We start from the raw sequence: 19,511 nt of genomic DNA on the forward strand, positions 1-19,511 counted from the left end.
TCATTAAAACAGTATTTCACCACTGATATATATGACGTGGTTGTCAAACGTCAAAGTACCTGAGAAATGAACATACAGGACCGTTTGCTATGGAGCTACTACTTATATGGTTATTTTAAATACAAATTCGGAACGACAGATATAAAACAAACAACAAATGATCCAACTCCTAAAGTGAAGGTTTGAACATTAAAAAAGAGACAACTGTACCTTTGACAGGCTCTTCTTTTGTGGGACTAATTGTTCTCTGAATTGTCTGTTTGCTTGTCGACAGTAGGGACGACCAGACGGTTGAACGAGAAACCCACCATGGCCTGTATTAGGAACACACAATTTATCAGAATTAATACAAAAATATAAAACCCTGAAAAAATAAGCCCAAACAGGAAAATTTAAGAAATCTTGAACAGATATGATAAAACTATTTATTTGAATAGGCAAAGATTTTGCTTCCTTTTCTTAAACTAAATTAGAATCAATAATAATCAAAAAGAACATTTTCTAATTAATAGCAGATGATAAAATGATGAAACCAACAACACATTTGTGATTACATTTTTTACTCTCTTATTATCATTCGTATTCAGGGACAGTTTCTTGATCTCTACCAAATAACTGCCCACATCGTATCATTTTGGTATTTTCTCTTGTCATTAAAGCCTTGCAGGTGCTCTGTATGCCTCTATAGAGATATACAAATGTGCATCTTAATCAAAGTCTTCTTTTCACCAACACTAAAGTTGGTCTAATGCCTTTTATGGTTGAAGTAATAGAAAAATGTGTATGCAAAACAAAAAGTTGGGGTTTTAGAGGCTAATTTCAATCTGAAAAATGAGTAGGAGGAATGAAAACATGAATGTATTTTCACACTTTTAGAAGTGCACACTCCCCATAGTCTCCCAGGCACACAACCAAGGTTTAGCTTTCTGTGTCAATAATAGTGGAAACACTGGGTTGTAGTGTTGTGGTTTACCCACGCTTCATTACAAGCATTACAAGCATTTTGTTATGCTTGTTTGTTCACTAATCCAAGAGGAGCTGCTGGCAATAGCTGTCAGCTTGAATCTCCTTTTCTTGACTTTAAACTGGTTTTTTTTTTTGTGTGTGGTTTGTTTGTTTCTTATTTATTCCAATTAGATTTTTGCAGCTTAAAGAATAAAATCTGCACATAAAAAAGGAAGCTAATCCCATTGCAATTTTGACTTAAAGCAGGAATGAGACAAACATTTAACCAAATTATGGGGCCCAATTATAACCACTCCTAATGTAGTGTATGTGAGCAGTGAAGCTAACGAGGGAGCATATGGTCTTCTTCTTCATACAACCACAAAAGATTAAATAAAAGTAAGGCTTGGTGACAATTGTTCTCAGAACACATTTTGCTCATAACTAACAGATGAAAACCTGCAGCTTGAATTTAAAGAAGAATGTCCATTCATTACCCATTATGCTTCTAAATTTACTACATGAACAATCTTACAATATTTAAAAAACTACTGTTTAATTGATGGGATCAGGACATGGCCTTTTTTTCCCTTAGCGTTTGATGTTTAGCACTGTGATCTTGTTTCTGCTTTTCTTACCGTCAGCAGTACCAGTAGTCCCATCATGACCCCCATCATAATGTACATGTTATCTGTGAGACCACCAGCCCACAAAGGGCCCAGGATGGTGGCGAGACCCCCCACAGAGCGACGCACTCCCTGACTGAAACCTGCAGCAACAATGAGACACACTTTAGAACTTATGAAAGTCACTGCAACTCTTCAATGAACAGTGCACACACACAACAAAACAAATCAAACAAGGGAAAATAACTTAAGGCTTATATGATAGCATAGGATTTGTTTAATCTTTTAATTTTAATAGGATTTGTAGTACCTTAAAAAAGGAGTGTTAAACAATACCAAACTTCCATTTGCCATTACTGCATGACGATTCATATCCACTAATAAACATTTTCAGTCATGGGAATGTTTGCCAGTAATTAGAAATATGGAAGTATCTAAATATGCTGATCGCACAATATATTTCCATACTCAAATTGCCAGTTGTTAAATAGCCAATTTACAAACTGACGTCATGTGTAATTTCATGTTCAGATGTGAGCTTTAATTTCAGTCAAAAAAAAAATTAATGGGACTATGAGGAATAAAACTAAAACTCGTGATAAATGCATTTAAACAATCTGATTGATCTGTAACAGTCAAAATGACATTACTCGATGGATGTGTAATGTAGGTGTTTGTCCACTAAGTGGCACTGTTTTTCACCTTGTGTTTTCTCAGAAGTAACTTTGGAGAAGAGAGACACTTGGGCCACTGATATAAAAGGCAAAGCTGCAACCTGCAGAAAAAATCCAACCACAAACTCCGCCATCTGCCACGCAAATGAACCTACAAAAAAACAAAACAAAAAAAAAAAACAAAATAAATAAATAAATAAAATAAACAACAACACAGAGTTCAACAGAAAAACCAAATACACAATAACTACAGGACCATTCAGCACAATACTAGAATTCTGGGAATATCAGTTTTTTTCAATACTGCTTGAAAAGCAGCATATATACGCATTAATTCTCTCCCTTTGAATTTAAATATAGAAATTATTACATTAACCATCAACCAAAAGATATCTTTAAAAAACTAAATAATAAAATACAGAGGAGGGAGAATCAGTGAAACTTGTTGAATTTCACAGTTTAGCTTCCACTCAGTTTTACATAATAAAAGAATTTTCTGTTTTTTTGTTTTTTTTTTTTAGTCTTCATCAGCCCAACATGCACTAGAATGAAGTATTAAGGACACAATACTGACCCCTGCCGGACACAATAAGCAACGTCCAAAAGATGTCTCAAACTATTTAGTCAAACAGTCAAATATGCCCAATCCATAGCAGTGCCTCCATTCCCGCTTCAGGTTTATTAAGTGACATGTTATCGGTCATGGGGCCAAAAGTATTTTTTCAGGTCTAGAGATATTAAAAAGGCATGAAGATTTGTCCCAATCAAAATTATTTTGAATGAATCTATCAGAATTACAGACGTCAGCATGTTTGTTCAGAGTTCATACTGCTTTATCCTGACAGCTATTGACAGTTCTTCTTTGGAGTATGACAACTGTGGCAATACTGAGTTAGGTCTGCAGTTTGTGAATTTGGTGCTGGTTTTGCACTGTGGTACAATATGTGCTATTTTGAAAGACTGTTGGATGGAAATCAATCTGTTCGAAATAATAAATTATAGAGATATTTCAAAGTGAATCACTTTCATATTAATGCCATCACAATCATCATACATTAAAACTGTATTTCTTTTTAACTAAAATCTTTCGATGTCATGCTGCTCCTTGGGCTGTTGGTGAATCACTGAATTTTTTTCTTTTCTTTCTTTTTTTTTTTTTTTGTTAAATAAAGTCCAGCTCTAAAAAATAAATTATTGAAATTTCAATTTTACATGTCATTACATAATAAGGTAAGCTTGGTCTTCTCAGTTAATACTCAATTTTTTTTTTTTTTTGGTCAGGGGACAGTTGTCTCCACAACAAAAACTCTAAAGGGAACACTGAGTCCACCGGTTAATAATCAATTTTCTGTGCTGATTATCAGGTGACTTATAAAGTTCTTCACAACCAGGGTCAAACACATCTTAAAGGTGCTGTAGGCAGGATTTTGCTAGTCATTGCTAATTTTTCTGTGTTTTCTTTGGATTAAATGTTAGAGTATCCATTGATAATCCTTTAGGAGTGTAGCATAACTGCACTACTGCGAGGGCGCAGCGTTTCCATCTGTCTCTGTTCTGAGCTGAAAAGGATTCTCAACCGCTCCCGGTATCTTTGACCAATCAGAAGAGCCCATGAGGCTCTAACCATGATTGGTCGAGGGGCGTTCGTCGCACGTTCTTGTGGGAGGGGCTTAACTTGCGTAAGGGCGTGATGTCAGAGAAAACAGGATAGGATTGGCTGTGCTGGGTTTCAAATCGCCATCTTAGATGGGTCAAATTGCCATCTTGCTTAGGTAACCCTAAGCAAGATCGCGGAGACACCGAATCCTGCCTACAGCACCTTTAAAGCTCGTTTCCGGAGTTTCCATTCGTTTCCAATGTATGTATCATTTTTTAACAAATCTTAAACGTGTTAGTCTGGTTCGATACTATAATATATTAGCATAAAGCAATATAAAAATGTATTTATGAGCCCCGCCTTCGTCTCATAGACCCCCATGTTATCCAAAAATCGCTGGTCAGCTTCAGCCAATAGATTTTTGAGCTTCCGCCTTGTCATGCTGTCATTCAACTCTCGCCCAGGCAGAAGTGAGTTAGCTACGCAGCAGCCGCCGCGCTTACCTCGGATATATCCACGGTCTGCTGAACATCCACCGTAAACAGCTAAACATGTAGGATGCTGTAGGACTCAGAGGCACTCATTTTCACCCGACAGATAATGCACGTGCACAATTAAAGGGGCGTGGCTTGGTCGCTCATAAAAGCAGAGGGAGGGCAGAACCTCAAGCCATTGGATTAAATAAAACTCTTTCGAAGCTCCAGACACGAGCTTTAAACTTGGTTACATATTTAACGAGCAGAACACTTGCTTCTCAGAGCGCTTGAGCGCTGGCTTAAGGTTGACAGGTTTTCTAAAAGCAGGATGGGATTCAGAGTTAGAGAGGGTGGCACAGGCTGTACTTTTAAAGTTTGGCAGCCAGAGGTTTGCATGTCTGTGTGCTTGTTGCTGTCCGTCTGTCTGTCCTCTAATCTCCACCCCTGAGTCCAGTTCAGCAAGTTTCTTCTTGCTAAAAGTTACTTTATCCTTTCCATAGTGACCTCTGTTTGCTCATGTGGAATTACTACAGTGCATCGCTACAACCTGCTGTTTTGCATTTACACTTTGTGCTTTATGCTAGCTAAATATGTAGTGATATTTAATGAATGGGTGAACTGATGCAAGTATTCCCTGATGTTTTAGGTTTGCATCTAGACTTCTACTGCTAAAATGTACAGTTGATAATTTTGTGTCCTAATTAATTCCGTGATACTGCTCATTAGCATCATAGCATGATGTCTTTATTAACGTTATCATTGACAAAAAAAAAAATTTAAAAAAATGCAGGACCCTTTGATCTTGCTTTCTTGTTTCAGCAGCACTAACTTGTGTTTTCTGTCTTCAAACCTCATACTGACAGCTGTGGTGTTTGTTCACGGAAAAAGAAGGGCAGGCTTTGATGTGATCACAGTCCAGGATGCCTCTGACAGCAGAAATATCCTCTGTGAGAAAGTCAAGTGACTTTCTAATGTCATCAGTCTCCTCAGACCAATGTTCAAGTTGTTTTTCAACCAGCGTTGCTGCTCAGACCGGGTAAAGGCTGGCTGCTGCTCCAGCTGTTCCTGTTATCCTTGGCTTCAATTTGACCCCATTCGATGTTTATCATTCAAAAAAATTATAGTGTACTTTTTTATTTTTGCTTCATATTTCATGACTTTTTCTAATTTTATAAGTACAATTGATTAAGCATAACATTTTCATGATGATATTTTTACAATGTGCTGGAGACATATTACACACATCAGTGTTCCTCTGGGGTCAATTTGACTGCAAGCTTTTTTAACTGTGTAAAACTGGTCTGCTTGTGTGTGGCGCTGGTTTGACCTAACATTCCCACAGCTACAGAATTGATACTTTTGAATTGATACATTACACGGTGTGTGAGTGCGCGTGTGTGTGTGTGCGTGTGGGTGTCCTAGCATCCCCACACCTGCAGGTGAGCACTCACACCTGCCAAAGTAGAACTGATATTTGCCGCGCTGTGGAGGACATTGGTAGTTCATACAAAATAAGGGAGGAGCAGACATAAAAGCTTGCTCCCAATCCAGATCATTCCTCAGTGTGCTCTGTGTACACAGCAATCTGCAAGATATCTGTCTCTTTATTTGAGAATGGCCTCTGGAAAAAGGTTTGCTGTAAGTGAAGTTTTAGAGCAGCTCTTTGAAAGTGAGAGTGACATAGAGGAGAATGTGTCTGAGACAGAGGATTGTGTCGAGGAAGACCCTGATTTGGACTCATTCTCATCTGATTAGAAAGAGAGTGACCATCCTGTTGGCACTCGACCAGCACAAACAATCCTCTCCAAAAATGGGAAAATATTCTGGTCCCTTTGTCCACCTGAACAGAAGGGTAGACTTAGGGGCAACCAGTGTTATAAAGATGGTTCCAGGCCCGACTATATACGCTGTCAGTCGTGTTGACATCAAGTCATCATTTGAGCTCTTCACAACGCCACCAATTCAAAATATTTTTCTTGTAATGACAAATTTAGAGAGGACGCGTGTGTATAGGGACACTTGGGAAGACCTCGGTGTGGTAGACTTGGAAGCCTACACTGGCGTGCTAATTTTAGCAGGAGTTTACAAGTCTAAAGGCGAGGCAGCAATTAATGAATCACCGTGGTTCATTCTGTGAGAATCATGAACGTGCTCCCCAAATTTGAAAAGAATTGGATGAAAGATTTTCAAGATTAATTATTTCTAATTCAAAAGTTTGGCCTGATGGTGGCGCTAGAGGAGGGGTTCAGGTTTAATTATCAGGTGGTTATTTATGTATTCAACAAATTAACAATGTGCCTGACAAAAACTTGGTCAACAATTTATTGTAAATCATTTTCCAGGGGCAAATATCCCTGGGGTCAAACTGACCCCAAGGGTGAAATGTGTGAGTAATATTTGAGGGTAATCGGAGGGTTAAGAACTATTTATGCTAAATAAAGCTTCTCTGAATGCTTAAGGGGCTATTTGAAGTCACAAAAACACATATTTCTGAACAGTGAAGTCACTGTAAGAGAATTTCACCTTAGCAGTGGCAGTGAAGAGACGAGGGAATTAATGTAAAACCATCAGACAGTCTGTGTGAAGATTGAGGTTGAGTGAGAACAAAGGAGGCTGGGACGCTCTCTCTCACCTTGTGGGTTAGCGAGGAAGACAAGGAACCAGGCACAGGCAACATTGGAGAGGCCGAGACCAATGGACAGAACCACTCGCTCCTCAACACACCGGGTCATCCAGCGCACAAACACAAAGCCAACAATGATCACCAGACCACCAAGGCAGTACATGAAACTGTTCTCCAGCTCCCCAAAACTGAACAGTTTCTGGGTTAGTGGCGTCACCATCGTCTGAGGAGAGAAATATTTACATCGGGTTTAGTGTAATGAGTCATTTTAAATGCAAAGTCCTGATAAGTACAAAAGTCTACGAGCTATCGTCTGTATTTGCATGCATGACACAATAGTTAAGATTCATAAAGCAAGGAACGAATTAAGAAATCTAGAGAATACCAATCAAAAAATGTTTGTGTGTATATATGTGCATCTTTCATGTACCTCCAGCACAGTCTGATTGAAGAGGATAACAAACTGAGCAGCCAGCAACACAACCACCTCTTCTCTCAGGAACTCTGGGGCAAACAGAAAGACAGACGCATTTAAACAAATGAGAAAGAAAGAAAAATAGTCAGCTGTCAATGTCAGAGCAGACAGATGTGAGAGTAGGAAATGTTTGAACAAAATTAAATTAAATATAAAAATGCTTCATCGAATATTTTGTAGTTAACCATTTCATATTGAAGCTATTTCCCTAAAATATGCTATTGGTATCAAGCTATTCAAATATTTCACTAAAAAATTACTGCAGGGGTTTTCATTACCATCCTTAGCTTTCATAGGTGGATAAGAATTTTTTTTTTTCAGTTTATATGAAATTTGTACTGAAAACCTTTGTTTTTTTTAGCAAATGTGATTGGAAGAAACATTGTATGTGTGGCCCACACTGACAATATCTTACATATCACCTTTAAGAAGATTATTTTATTTACAAATACTGGCACATGGTGCATGGACGTATTATCTTTGTTTCTACGTTAGAAATATGAGGCCAGGCAAATGAGCCTGTTTTAAAAATGTACACGCACGCACGCACGCACGCACGCACGAACACACGCCACACGCACGCCACCTTTTGATACTTTTATGATAAATGTGTAAAAGGGAGCCAAAGCGTTATTAATTTCATGTAGCAACAACTGACTGCTCCACACACTGGTAGCACTGACCTTGGGTAAAAACTTTTCTCTTTTCTTTTCTTCTTTTCAGGCTAGAAGAATTTATGTAACGTGCCTTTTTGTCATGTTTCGACAGTGCGCTCCCATCTCTGTCAGAAATGTCATCCCAAACTTGAGATGAAGATGGGAGCACACCTTTGAAACATGCCAAAAAGGTATGTTGAATGAAGCCTGAACAGAAGAAAAGAGAATGATAAAAGCATAATGGACTACCTTGAGTAATGCTGAAATTCTTAAAAGGGCTTGAAGACTCTTCGGTTTGTGCTTCCACAGGGGAGGGACATGCAGAAATCCGATCAGGTGTGTTGCAGGAGGCAGACAAGCCACGGTGGTTGATTTCATTGGATGCCACAACTGATCCATAGGACCCCACCAGCTCCTCGGGCCCTATTAGCGGCTTTTCTTCTTCATCGCTCTCTGCTTTGTCTTCCTCAACCTCTTGCTCGTTCTCCTGTTGACTGCTTTTGCCTCTCAAACTGTCCTTTGGCTTCATCTTCTCCAGCAATGGCAGGTCCGAGTACAAGAAGATCACCACCAGTGTAAAACACGTCCACACCAGGCACATGAACAACTGAAGCACAAGATGAGAGAACGACATGCACTGGGCAAAGGCGGCACAAGAATCACAAGATCGAAGCAACGTATTACTGTGTTAACAAAATCGAAAACATTTTTGTCCTTACCCCAGGAGCATTATATTTGCTTATTACTAGAGGACCTAGATGGAATTCACACAGCCTCAGGAAGAAGTTGAATCCTGGACCTGCATCAAACACAGTTATTTCCTCCCATGTATCTTCAAAACATTTAACACGACTCTGTTATCGCATTAAGATGTCGTTAATAAATTGGCCAAAATGTTAACTGATGCGCAAAAATCAAATGGTCACCCCAAGGTCACAAAAACACTAACCAATCAACAGTCCAGCTTGGCGACATGCCATGACAGTAGCAAACACACTGGCGCGGTCCACTGAGGCGGTGACTTTGGTCAAGAAGCCAAAGATGGATGAACCAACCCCGGCACCAATACCTGAAAGAAAAGACAAAAAACTACAAGTCTTACAGCACCAGAAGTTGAAATCTAAAGTTTTTCAGTACTCATCTCTATTTGGGGTTTAAAGAGAACTTGTTCTGATGTAACTGTAAAGAGAACCACATGGAGACGACCATCTGGAGTGAAGAGGAACCCAGAGGACATCCTCCTGATGCACCCAAGACGAGATCGAGATGAAAGGTCAATAAATACAGTGGCATCGCGAAGGTGGGACCCTGAAAGAAGCTGGACCTGGGACCGAAGAGGATTGAGGACTGACTGGTGTGAGGATGAAGGGAGACTGGTTTTAGGATGGACTAAGGGAGCATCGTCAGTCTCAGCTGAGGAGAAGCCAACAGATTTGGCTGGAGTCAGAACGATGGAGGAGCTAGACAGGAGACGGTCTTAGGACTTTGGTGAAACCATTTCATCTGTTGTCGTAGTTTCATGGCTGAATAAATGTAATGTTGAACATTGATCTGCTGTTGTCTATCTCCCCGAACATTAAAAATGATAGAAGGGAACTCAGGATGGAGAAAAAGAAGTCTTACAGAAGTGAAGGAATAGCTAAATAAAACATTAAAACCAAAAAGAGTACACACACATACACAGAGACACACACACCATTTTTTTGTCTAGAGCAGAAGTGGCTCAGAAATTACAGAAGCAGTCTTGGGATTGGAAGTTTGCAGGTTTGAATCCCAAGGCTGGCAGGTTACCACTGTGGGCCCTTGAGCAATGCCATGGTCCCTCAATGCCCCTAACCTGTCGTTAAGGTTATCTATCGATAGGATGGGTTAGACACAGAACATTCACTTCCTCAAGAGGATCAATGAAGTATGTTGTCTTTCTTTCTCAACACTGAATCCAAAAGGGTTGCTGTGTTTTTATGGAACTTGTTTTTGTCAAGAGAATAACTAGATATTTTACTGATCTTTTATAAATTGCTAAAGAAGCACGGTCAGAGTGGCCGGAGGATAAGAGCCTGCGCCTGTTTGCGTAATTTTTATCTTGCTCTTGATTTGGTGTTTTATCATCACAGCTGTGACAAAGTATTTATTACTGGATGACTGTTCCTGGCAGATACATTGTGTTTCCTACACTGATTGAGAACTTTGCAGTCTCTGTTAAGTTTTTGTGCAAGTCGTACAAAGTCGTACAAACGTAATCATGAAAACACTGCTGCCTTACACAGCACTGATTTATGAGATTACCACAAACTTCTGAGGCACCCCGCTCTAACAGTGTAAAAGCATATTCTTAAGGAGTGACACATAAAGAAACAATGTAGGGGGGAACCCAAAAAATGTATATTCCTCAAAGTCATGTGAAACAAAGGTTTATGTGCAAATGCAATTGAAAATTAAAGTGTTTTATCACATAATGTATAAAAGATCAAGTGAAATGTTCAACAGTATGATAGAAGAATCATTTTTTTTAAGAATCAGGTGGAATTCCATGCGATAAACCCCTTTTATAGTGGTTCCATTTTCTCAAGCCATATCTCGTCTGTTTGCAATAAATTCCCAGAATTATTTGAAATCCCAGAATTGTGGCTTGTAACTCACCTGATACAAATCTACTGGACAGTACAATCCATTTGGAGTAGCCCATGAAGTACATTAAATTACCTGGACAGTGAAAAGGGAAATGGAAATGATTAAGCAGTAATTGTTGCATTCATCATCATATTGAAACTGGTATCTGAAATTACATCAGTTTTGCAAAACTTTATTTAAACAAATCACTCGAAAAACAAACTGAAAAGTTTGTACTCACCAGCAACTTGAAACACCACTGCGATCACGATTACGCTCTTGGTCGTGTGCGTTTGGTCGGAATAGAGACCAAAGAGCGGTCCAAACAGCAGACCACTGAGGCTGAATGCTGACAGGGTCAAACCCAGGAAGAAAGGCTCCGCTTCAAAATTCTGTAAGTACTTCCATATTGTTGGTAATATCACAGCTGAGGATTCAAGAGGTGAGAGGAATTTATTCAGATGTTATTCTTTCAGTACACAGATACTGCACAGAAAATTAATCACATCATGAACGATGTGAGAGACAAAAAAACCCTGACATCTATAGAATTATTCAACACAAAATAAGTGTTTGAAAATTGTATTTAGGTTGAGGATACCTTATAAAAACACGTATTTTGTTCCATAATGCAGCCATTGTATGAGTTGCATGAGTATTAGATCTGTGCATATCAGGCGATGTGTGTTTGTGTTTTGAGTGAGTGTGTCCCCTAAGGAGATCAAAACGATATATAGCTAAAGGTGTGCACAATTTTAGATGTTTTCTTTTCTTCAGGAAAAATTGGCCTGAAAAAAGAGATTAGCCTGACTCTGAAAAGTAAAAATGGCAATATATATTTCAGGTGTATGGGTCACGCTTGAAAATACAAAGGCACTGGGTCATGATCACAGAAATATCAAATATTTTGTTACAAAAGTCTAGAGAGTCACAAGAAGCACAGTGAGGAAAATAGACACAAAGCAACTGTTAGCCATTGTCCTCCAGTGCTGACACATTCCAGAACAGCAACCTGAAGTAACCAGAAAAACAAGGCATTCTGTGCACAGAGGCATGGCCAAAGTAAGGACGGCTGAAATCCCACCACCACCCAATGAGACACAGGTGCTGAAACATCAAAACTGGGCCAAGAGAAACTTTTTTTCAAAAGTTTTATGGACTCCTGAATGGATCAGTAATGAGCAGTGGAGGTTGCATTCTGGTCAGGGTAGGGAGCATTAATGATTAGCTTAGGTGGATCTTTTCAGGTTGACAATGGACTTCAAGTCAACTCTCAGAAAAACTGCCAGCTTTCAGAGAATACTTTTAAAAGAATACTTTTTTAAAGCAGTGGCACAGAAAAAGAAGTCAGCATCTTCCAAGAAGGCCATAATTTTTAATGCATTGCAAAGCTCCATCACAGATGACAGGATAATGAAATGCTCATTTAAACCGCATTGAGGATGTGGGCTGTTCTTAACCAGGATATTTACAAGAAAACATCTACCCCTCTGACCACTGCCGGGCTGATTGTGAACAGGTTATCAGATTCCATGGATCAAAGTCTTGTGAGGGTTATTGAAAAGAAGGGACGCTTTTTTGGTGGAAATATTAAGTATGTTTCACTGTAAATGTTTTGGCTAATTATTTTCACTCTAACAGATGCAGATAAACAAGTGTGATAGGAAAATACTCGTGCTTCATTCAGCTGAGTAATTATCCACCAGTATTTACCAAATAATTGTTCACACAGATATTCTCTGAAGAAAGACAACGCCTGACTTTAACTTTTTAAAATATTCAGGCCTGAGCTTTTAGTTGGAAAGAAATACATTTAATTGTCCAAAATACAACTTTCCCAGTAATTCTGCAGTTTAGCTGAAGAAAATGAGTACAACTCAAAGTAATAAAACACAAAACCACAATCAACAAACGTTTCTAATGATAAACGAAAAGACAGAACTGTCGTGCAGATGATGATTCCCCTCCTCTGTTTAACGACGAGATCTTACCATATTCTACACCGTTGAGAAAAAAGATCAGTCCAATAGTGATGAATGTCAGCTTCTTCTTTCGTTGATTATCCATGTCTCGCAAGAGCTGCAGTAATCATAAACTTGAAGAGATTATTATTGTCATTCAAGACAGGTTTCCTCTCTCCCTCTCCACACACAAGCGCGCACACAGAGCGCAGCTCATAATACCAAGTGCGGCGCTTCCAATTACAGCCGCACAGACGCACACACCGAGCTGTTGTCGGAAGAAAGCTGAAGAATGCATTCAAACTGGAATGTGCACCATTTTGCTACTCTCATCAGTAAAGGCATGCCATCGGCTGATTCTGAATCTCGTCATGACTGTAATGAACCTCCTGGACGGATTTGTTGTCAGCATGCCCGGGATGTGGGGCGCGCGCGCCTGCGCTCCTGCGTAGGCGCAGGACGTAAGGATACCGCGTCACTTCCTGTAGTCAAAACCATAGACGGTCGAGGGCCCAAATAATAATAATAATAATAATAATAATAATAATAATAATAATAATAATAATAATAATAATAATAATTAAAGCCGCAAGCGGCATTGGTCGGGACCGAGCCTCCCCGCCGGCCAGCGACTGAGACGTCAACCCACTAACATGAAGCTTTCAGAATCTGTCTTCCATGAACACAGAGTTGTTAGCATGTCCCATCCACTAACATGGAGCTGTTAGCATCTCCCATCCACTAACATGGAGCTGTTAGCATCTCCCATCCACTAACATGGAGTAGTTAGCATCTCCCATCCACTAACATGGAGTAGTTAGCATCTCCCATCCACTAACATGGAGTAGTTAGCATCTCCCATCCACTAACATGGATTAGTTAGCATGTCCCATCCACTAACATGGAGCTGTTAGCATCTCCCATCCACTAACATGGAGCTGTTAGCATCTCCCATCCACTAACATGGAGTAGTTAGCATCTCCCATCCACTAACATGGAGTAGTTAGCATCTCCCATCCACTAACATGGAGTAGTTAGCATGTCCCATCCACTAACATGGAGCTGTTAGCATCTCCCATCCACTAACATGGAGCTGTTAGCATCTCCCATCCACTAACATGGAGTAGTTAGCATCTCCCATCCACTAACATGGAGTAGTTAGCATCTCCCATCCACTAACATGGAGTAGGTAGCATCTCCCATCCACTAACATTGAGTAGCTAGCATCTCCCATCCACTAACATGGAGTAGTTAGCATCTCCCATCCACTAACATGGAGTAGTTAGCATCTCCCATCCACTAACATGGAGTAGTTAGCATCTCCCATCCACTAACATGGAGTAGCTAGCATCTCCCATCCACTAACATGGAGTTCTTAGCATGTTCCATCCATTAACATGGAGCTGGTGGCATCAGTCATCCACTAACATGGAGTTGTTAGCTTCTCCCATCTGCTTTTGAGAGTCACTGAATGAAGGCAATCAGTGTCAGAGTTTGATTGACAGCTGCTGTCAGCTGTGTAACTGCAATGCATGCCCATATATGGTAATGTGAGTTAGAGTGGAGAGAGGAGAAAATAAAAGTCTTTTTTGGGGAAACAACTGCTCCTTGTTCCTTTGCTGTTTGGCATAATTGAACAAAAAATATCACGTTTGATAGGAAAATTAGTTCTCTTTCAGTTGGTGAGGCTTTCAGAGCAGTCAGACTTTTAGTTTGGACCGTAGAGGCCTCAGTTTGTGAGAAGTGCGAGATTTTTCCCCATCCGGCTCCATTATAACTGAGAGCAAAAAAAATGCAGAGAGCACACCCACTTATACCTGTGAAAACTTACAGATACATGATATTTTCCCCACTTATGTTACATCATCTTGTTCGGGAGAACCTGGTGAAACTTTGCGTGTGGTCGTTTTGTTGATAGGAGTCACGGTTTAGCCGCAGTCGCCACTTGTTCGAGGTGCTGAAAAAAGGCGACTTTTTTCCTTTTTTCCCCATTATAACGGATGAGGGCAGGAGCAAGGCACGATTTCAGACTTCCAACTTTGTACGCTAATAAAATCCACACCGTCAGACTTTTGACAAAGTTGTTCACAACTTTTGTAGAGAAATGTGTCCTCTTTCACGTCGTGTGACTCTTATGTCTGTGCGACAAACGGTCTCGGAGGAGATAATTTTTTCGTGAGGAGTGATTTTGATCAAAATTTTACTTTGAAAGGGAAATAGCGGACTTCCTGTTGGATTTAGGTCAGGGGTGTGAGCGCGTGAAATGTAGATCTTGATGAGACGAACGCGTGAGTGTTGGTTTGATCTCTCTACGACATTCCTGCGGGCCGTAGCGTCTGTTTTAAACGTTTTTCGGGATGTAGGTGGCGCTATAGAGCAGATGCTGGGTTTTTTTCCATTTTATCGAATTTTTCGCCGATCCGGATGTGTGTGCCAAATTTGGTGAGTTTTCGTGCATGTTTAGGGGGTCAAATTGGCGTTTATTTGGGCGTTAGTATAATAATAGAGAACGAGAACGACAAACGAACGAAAAACAATAGAGACCTTGCCCTACGGGCAAGGTGGCCCCCGGGGCTCGGTCCCTAATAATGTGCGCCAACCCATATTCCAAAATTTCAAATATAACATCACATCCCTTCCAAGAGCACTCAAAATGTATTGACCAACACCTTCTGAGGACAGAAAGTCCATCTTTCGCCCAATATAGTCATCAGCAGAAAAGTATTTGGATTTTGAACAAAAACAGCTTAGATATCATGAAGCCATGTGTCTCATGTATCTCCCATGCACATATCAGGAGTCTGAGTCATGGGCTCAGATCTATCCTACCCTGTGACATCCATTACTACTGACACTAGAACTCCTGTTTGTTGCACAAAAGCAATCTATTTTCCCTTGATTCAATTTTATTTGCCCCAGAGTAACTAAATTTCAGTTTACAACCATGAACAACTAATCCTCACAGTAAAGATATACCAGAAAAGCAATGGTTAGACTGTATACACAATTAACCAAATAGGAATTTGACCACAGTACAAACACAAGCTTCTTGTAAGCTATAGCCTGTGCTGTCATATTTCAGAGCTGCAACCTTCCTGGAGTGTCCAGGAGTACAAGATGTTTAGTAGTCACAGACATGTACTACTTAAGATCACCACTGAACAATTAGGCATACGTTCAGACCTACAGACTGAGCCAAGATATGTTTGGCAGATTTTTTAAATGTTTCATAGAGAAGTACTTTGATTATAATTATGATGTTCCATTTAACATGCATTAATATGATTTTGTCAAAATCACAACCTGAAAGCAGACAAAGCCTCACACAGCCTCTGTGATCTATGGGATCCCCTTACATGATGTAGAACCCAGGTTGTGAGCTATTGATCAAGCTGACACGTCTGAGCGACAAGCTGGAACTAACTGGTGTGAAACTACTCTTTACATCCTAAATCATGAACCACATGACCCACCATCCACAGTATGTGAAGAAAGCAGACTGTCATTGACATTGATGGGCTTTTTTAATTTGTGGAGTTCGAGCACCCAGTGAATACCCATGTAAACTTGGACATTTTCACTATGGAGTGAAAGTGCCAAATAACATACAAATATACACAGCATCATAGTAATCTATCACACATATGTTAAGAAGTATCCATTGTCAAGATTTAGCAAAACAACAGTTTAATTGAAAATACAGAAATAGGATCATAGCAGACACAATCAACAGGTCACATCTGAACTGTAGAAAGACAAAAAGAAAATAAGTGCCAAATGAAGTGAATGACTGAATTGGAACTCACTGTTTTAAATCAAGTTTCCCCAATAAGCACAAAAGTATTATCAATTCATTATGACACAAAAAAAGGTAAACATATCAAAAAAGAAAATGGTGACAAACAAATAATTTCATTAAAAAAACCTTTATTTACAGACTGAATACAGGTGAAGATTGCAGCAGTTATTTCTGCGTCATACTCAATAGTCAGCATTCACACTTCGCACTCCTTACAAGCATTATTTTTTATCAATACAAAAAAAAACTGGTTTAGCCTGCAGACTCCATGGACTCTTGAAATATTGTAGTCAGATCAAAAAAAAAAAAAAAAAAAAAAAAGAAACAAGAAAAACATGCAGGTCGGTGCGGAGTTGGAAATCAAAAGGCCAGCTTCTTCATGAGAAGGTAGACTCTGGAATCCACCTCGAAGCCGTGAAGATTGTTGGCATCTCCCTGCAGTCTCATGAGAAGACCTCCATAGGACACGTAGGCAGAACTGAAAGAAGACCCAAATAAGTTTAACGTGTTCAAAAATTAACAGCGGTTAAAGGGCCACTGCAAATTCAGAAAACAATTCATTTGCAACTCCTCTTCAATGTTACATATGTAGATGCATCATTTTGTTGAAGCAGGATGTGACTTTATTTACATTCATGACAGAAGTAATGGAACTGTATGGTGAAAAGTGAAGTTACTCACAGACGCGTGGCTGCTTCGGTTGAAGTTTCATCGCCTTCGATCTTGTAAACCTTCCCATACATTACATAATCAAACTGGTCTGCTCTGAAAAGTCAAACAAAGTGCTGTAAGAACACAATTCTGCAAAATATGTGCAGCAAAAATATTGAATGCAAGGACATTAAAAAGAAAGTGTAACCTATTAAATATGAAGCTTCACCAATATTGCTCATCTTACCTTGACGGCCTGTCATCCTGAGGATTGTATTCACCATCATCTGGTGTTCCATCTTCATACAATGTGCTGGCAATAACAAGTCTGAATTTGTCACCTTTGTAAAAATGACAAAAAACACGGTTATCTCATCATTGAACAATGTGGTGCATCTTCTCCAACATTATTTAAGGATTACTTGACAGTTGGATTTGCTTGATCTGAATGTGAGAGCTAAATAGAAGGGAACTTCAAATGCACATTAAACAAATATGTTGTTGTATGAAAAAAGAATAACCAAAACAATTGTCAGATGCATGACAGTAAAACTGCTAGGTAAAAAAAGTGTCTATTTAGTTTTGATGGCTCTCATGGTTATTATTTCAATGAAAATGACTTAGAAATCACATTTATCTCTGAAAGAAATAAAAATATTTAATCCTTACCAAGATCAACAGGATATATCTGAATGTTAACATCCAAGATTAAGTCCATCTTGAAAGATTCACTTTCACAGTGTAGACGAGACACTGCAGAGAACACATTAAAAATTAGACTTTTATGAGATAGTTTACATTTCAAAATCAACAACAAACTAATGTCAATTAATACACTATAGACCACTGAAGTTGCATGAATGTGCAACTGGTACAGTGTGTTGACATTCCTTTCAACACACAATAGAGTTGTCAGCATAACATAAACCAAAAAATCCAAAGCTAAAGTCATAATAAACTGTTGGAAAGGTTTAAACAATTTGCATTTGACAGATCAGAATCAGAATGTCTTTACTGACAATGAAATTGAAACGGCAGCTCCTCACTGCATCAGTAAATTTAAAAAAAAAATGATAGTAACCTGCTCAACATGTAAGATCATCAATATAAAAGCATTCAGACATTATAGAATTGTCCAATGAGATCCACAAATTATTCAATTTGTCATGAGCTCAGTGCAATTGTATAGAAGCTGTTTCTAACAGTATTTGTCAACAACAAGATATATTTTTGTTTCAACTGTGCAAAATATTTTCAATTTTATAAAATTATTTTGTTCAAGACAAATAAAAGCATACAAAAAGCAAGCACAAAAGAAAATTTATTCACACTAACATTAATCATTCTATGTCCACACACACATACACCATTCGCATTTTTTTTTAATATACATGCACACAAACTACATCTATATCAAATGCAATACACATATCTGGACATTCACAAACAGAAATAAACATATACCATATGTAGTTTAACGTGTCTGAAGGTGTGTAAGAAGAAGTGAAACTTCTTTCACTTACCTCTGTCAAACTTTTTGCCATCTGGGTCGATGTCTTTCACATCAAATATATCCTCAAACAGGATTCCAGCCATATTTGTCTATGGAATGATCTATTTCCCTGGTACATTTAAAAAAAGAAGAAAACATTATACTGTGCATTATAATGTGTGTGTGTGTGTGTGTGTGTGTGTGTGTGTGTGTGTGTGTTCAAGGGGGTAGGACTTGTACAATCTGGAGTATGGTAATCAAAACTTTCCCATGTTGAGATTATAGCAAACAACGTTTGTAACTAACAAGAGTCTGCTTCCATACCAAGGTTTTCACAGTTGCACAGTGTAATCAGCCATAAGCAGACAGCGACAAGTTTACCACCAACACTGAACCTCATTCAGCAAAGCTATTGGGTTTAGCGCCCCATACAGACACTTTTTAGACCTTACCTCAAATAGGACGAGAAGCGTATTTTAAAGTGCCAGCACAAAGCCGTCGACTCCCACCCGGGTACACGACTGCTTAATGGAGATTTTTCCAATATTAATCCACTGAAAGTGCACTCATTGAAAGCGGAGGCATGCTTCGGTGCCGCGCAGGAACAACGTGCTCTGACGTACAACTACTTCCGGGGCAAGCCTTATTTTTGTCATCATTATTATTATTGTTAACTTATCACTATTATTAAAACAACTACTATTATAATTTTTAATCTACAAAAAACAGCGTTTTCACTTTGCCATTTTTAAATATATATTGATATTTAAAACGCGGCTGTGTGTCTGCCTTTAGTGTGCATTATAGTTGCTAAAACAACACCGTACTTTATGGTTGACCATCGAAATAATCTGCTTTAAAGTTGTAAAAACGCTTCAGTACATCCTCCCTCGTTTTTGAGTAAAACCGAGCAGAACGAAGTGTGC

General features: G+C 39.1%; 2 protein-coding genes across 2 annotated transcripts; both read right to left on the bottom strand.

Moving 5' to 3' along the window:
* Window positions 1-236: 236 nt before the first annotated feature.
* On the bottom strand, window positions 237-12,749 carry mfsd8l1 (major facilitator superfamily domain containing 8-like 1). Its single transcript, XM_030083644.1, has 11 exons — window positions 12,674-12,749; window positions 10,924-11,109; window positions 10,713-10,775; window positions 9,022-9,141; window positions 8,792-8,871; window positions 8,322-8,679; window positions 7,372-7,445; window positions 6,951-7,164; window positions 2,274-2,396; window positions 1,584-1,714; window positions 237-314 (listed from the first exon to the last, which is right to left on the bottom strand). The coding sequence occupies exons 1-11, from the start codon at window positions 12,747-12,749 to the stop codon at window positions 237-239; spliced, it is 1,503 nt and encodes a 500-aa protein (XP_029939504.1).
* Window positions 12,750-16,230: 3,481 nt separating this feature from the next.
* On the bottom strand, window positions 16,231-19,217 carry polr2h (RNA polymerase II, I and III subunit H). Its single transcript, XM_030083283.1, has 6 exons — window positions 19,038-19,217; window positions 18,617-18,715; window positions 17,763-17,846; window positions 17,341-17,434; window positions 17,124-17,207; window positions 16,231-16,920 (listed from the first exon to the last, which is right to left on the bottom strand). The coding sequence occupies exons 2-6, from the start codon at window positions 18,687-18,689 to the stop codon at window positions 16,803-16,805; spliced, it is 453 nt and encodes a 150-aa protein (XP_029939143.1). The 5' UTR covers window positions 18,690-18,715; window positions 19,038-19,217; the 3' UTR covers window positions 16,231-16,802.
* Between the last annotated feature and the right edge of the window lie 294 nt (window positions 19,218-19,511).

This window comes from Salarias fasciatus, chromosome 23 (genome assembly GCF_902148845.1).
Source record: "Salarias fasciatus chromosome 23, fSalaFa1.1, whole genome shotgun sequence".
Classification (NCBI taxonomy): domain Eukaryota; kingdom Metazoa; phylum Chordata; class Actinopteri; order Blenniiformes; family Blenniidae; genus Salarias; species Salarias fasciatus.

Bases quoted from the DNA above. Each gene is read 5' to 3' on its own strand.
- polr2h (XM_030083283.1), bottom strand. From the start codon at position 18,689: ATGGCTGGAATCCTGTTTGAGGATATATTTGATGTGAAAGACATCGAC. The intron at 17,847-18,616 runs GTAAGTGAAAGA...TGTTCTCTGCAG, and splicing joins TGGCAAAAAGTTTGACAGAG to TGTCTCGTCTACACTGTGAA. The intron at 17,435-17,762 runs GTAAGGATTAAA...ATTTTTACAAAG, and splicing joins GATATATCCTGTTGATCTTG to GTGACAAATTCAGACTTGTT.
- mfsd8l1 (XM_030083644.1), bottom strand. From the start codon at position 12,749: ATGGATAATCAACGAAAGAAGAAGCTGACATTCATCACTATTGGACTG. The intron at 10,776-10,923 runs GTGAGTACAAAC...TTCACTGTCCAG, and splicing joins AGTGGTGTTTCAAGTTGCTG to GTAATTTAATGTACTTCATG. The intron at 7,446-8,321 runs GTAGTCCATTAT...TGTTTGCCCCAG, and splicing joins GAATTTCAGCATTACTCAAG to AGTTCCTGAGAGAAGAGGTG.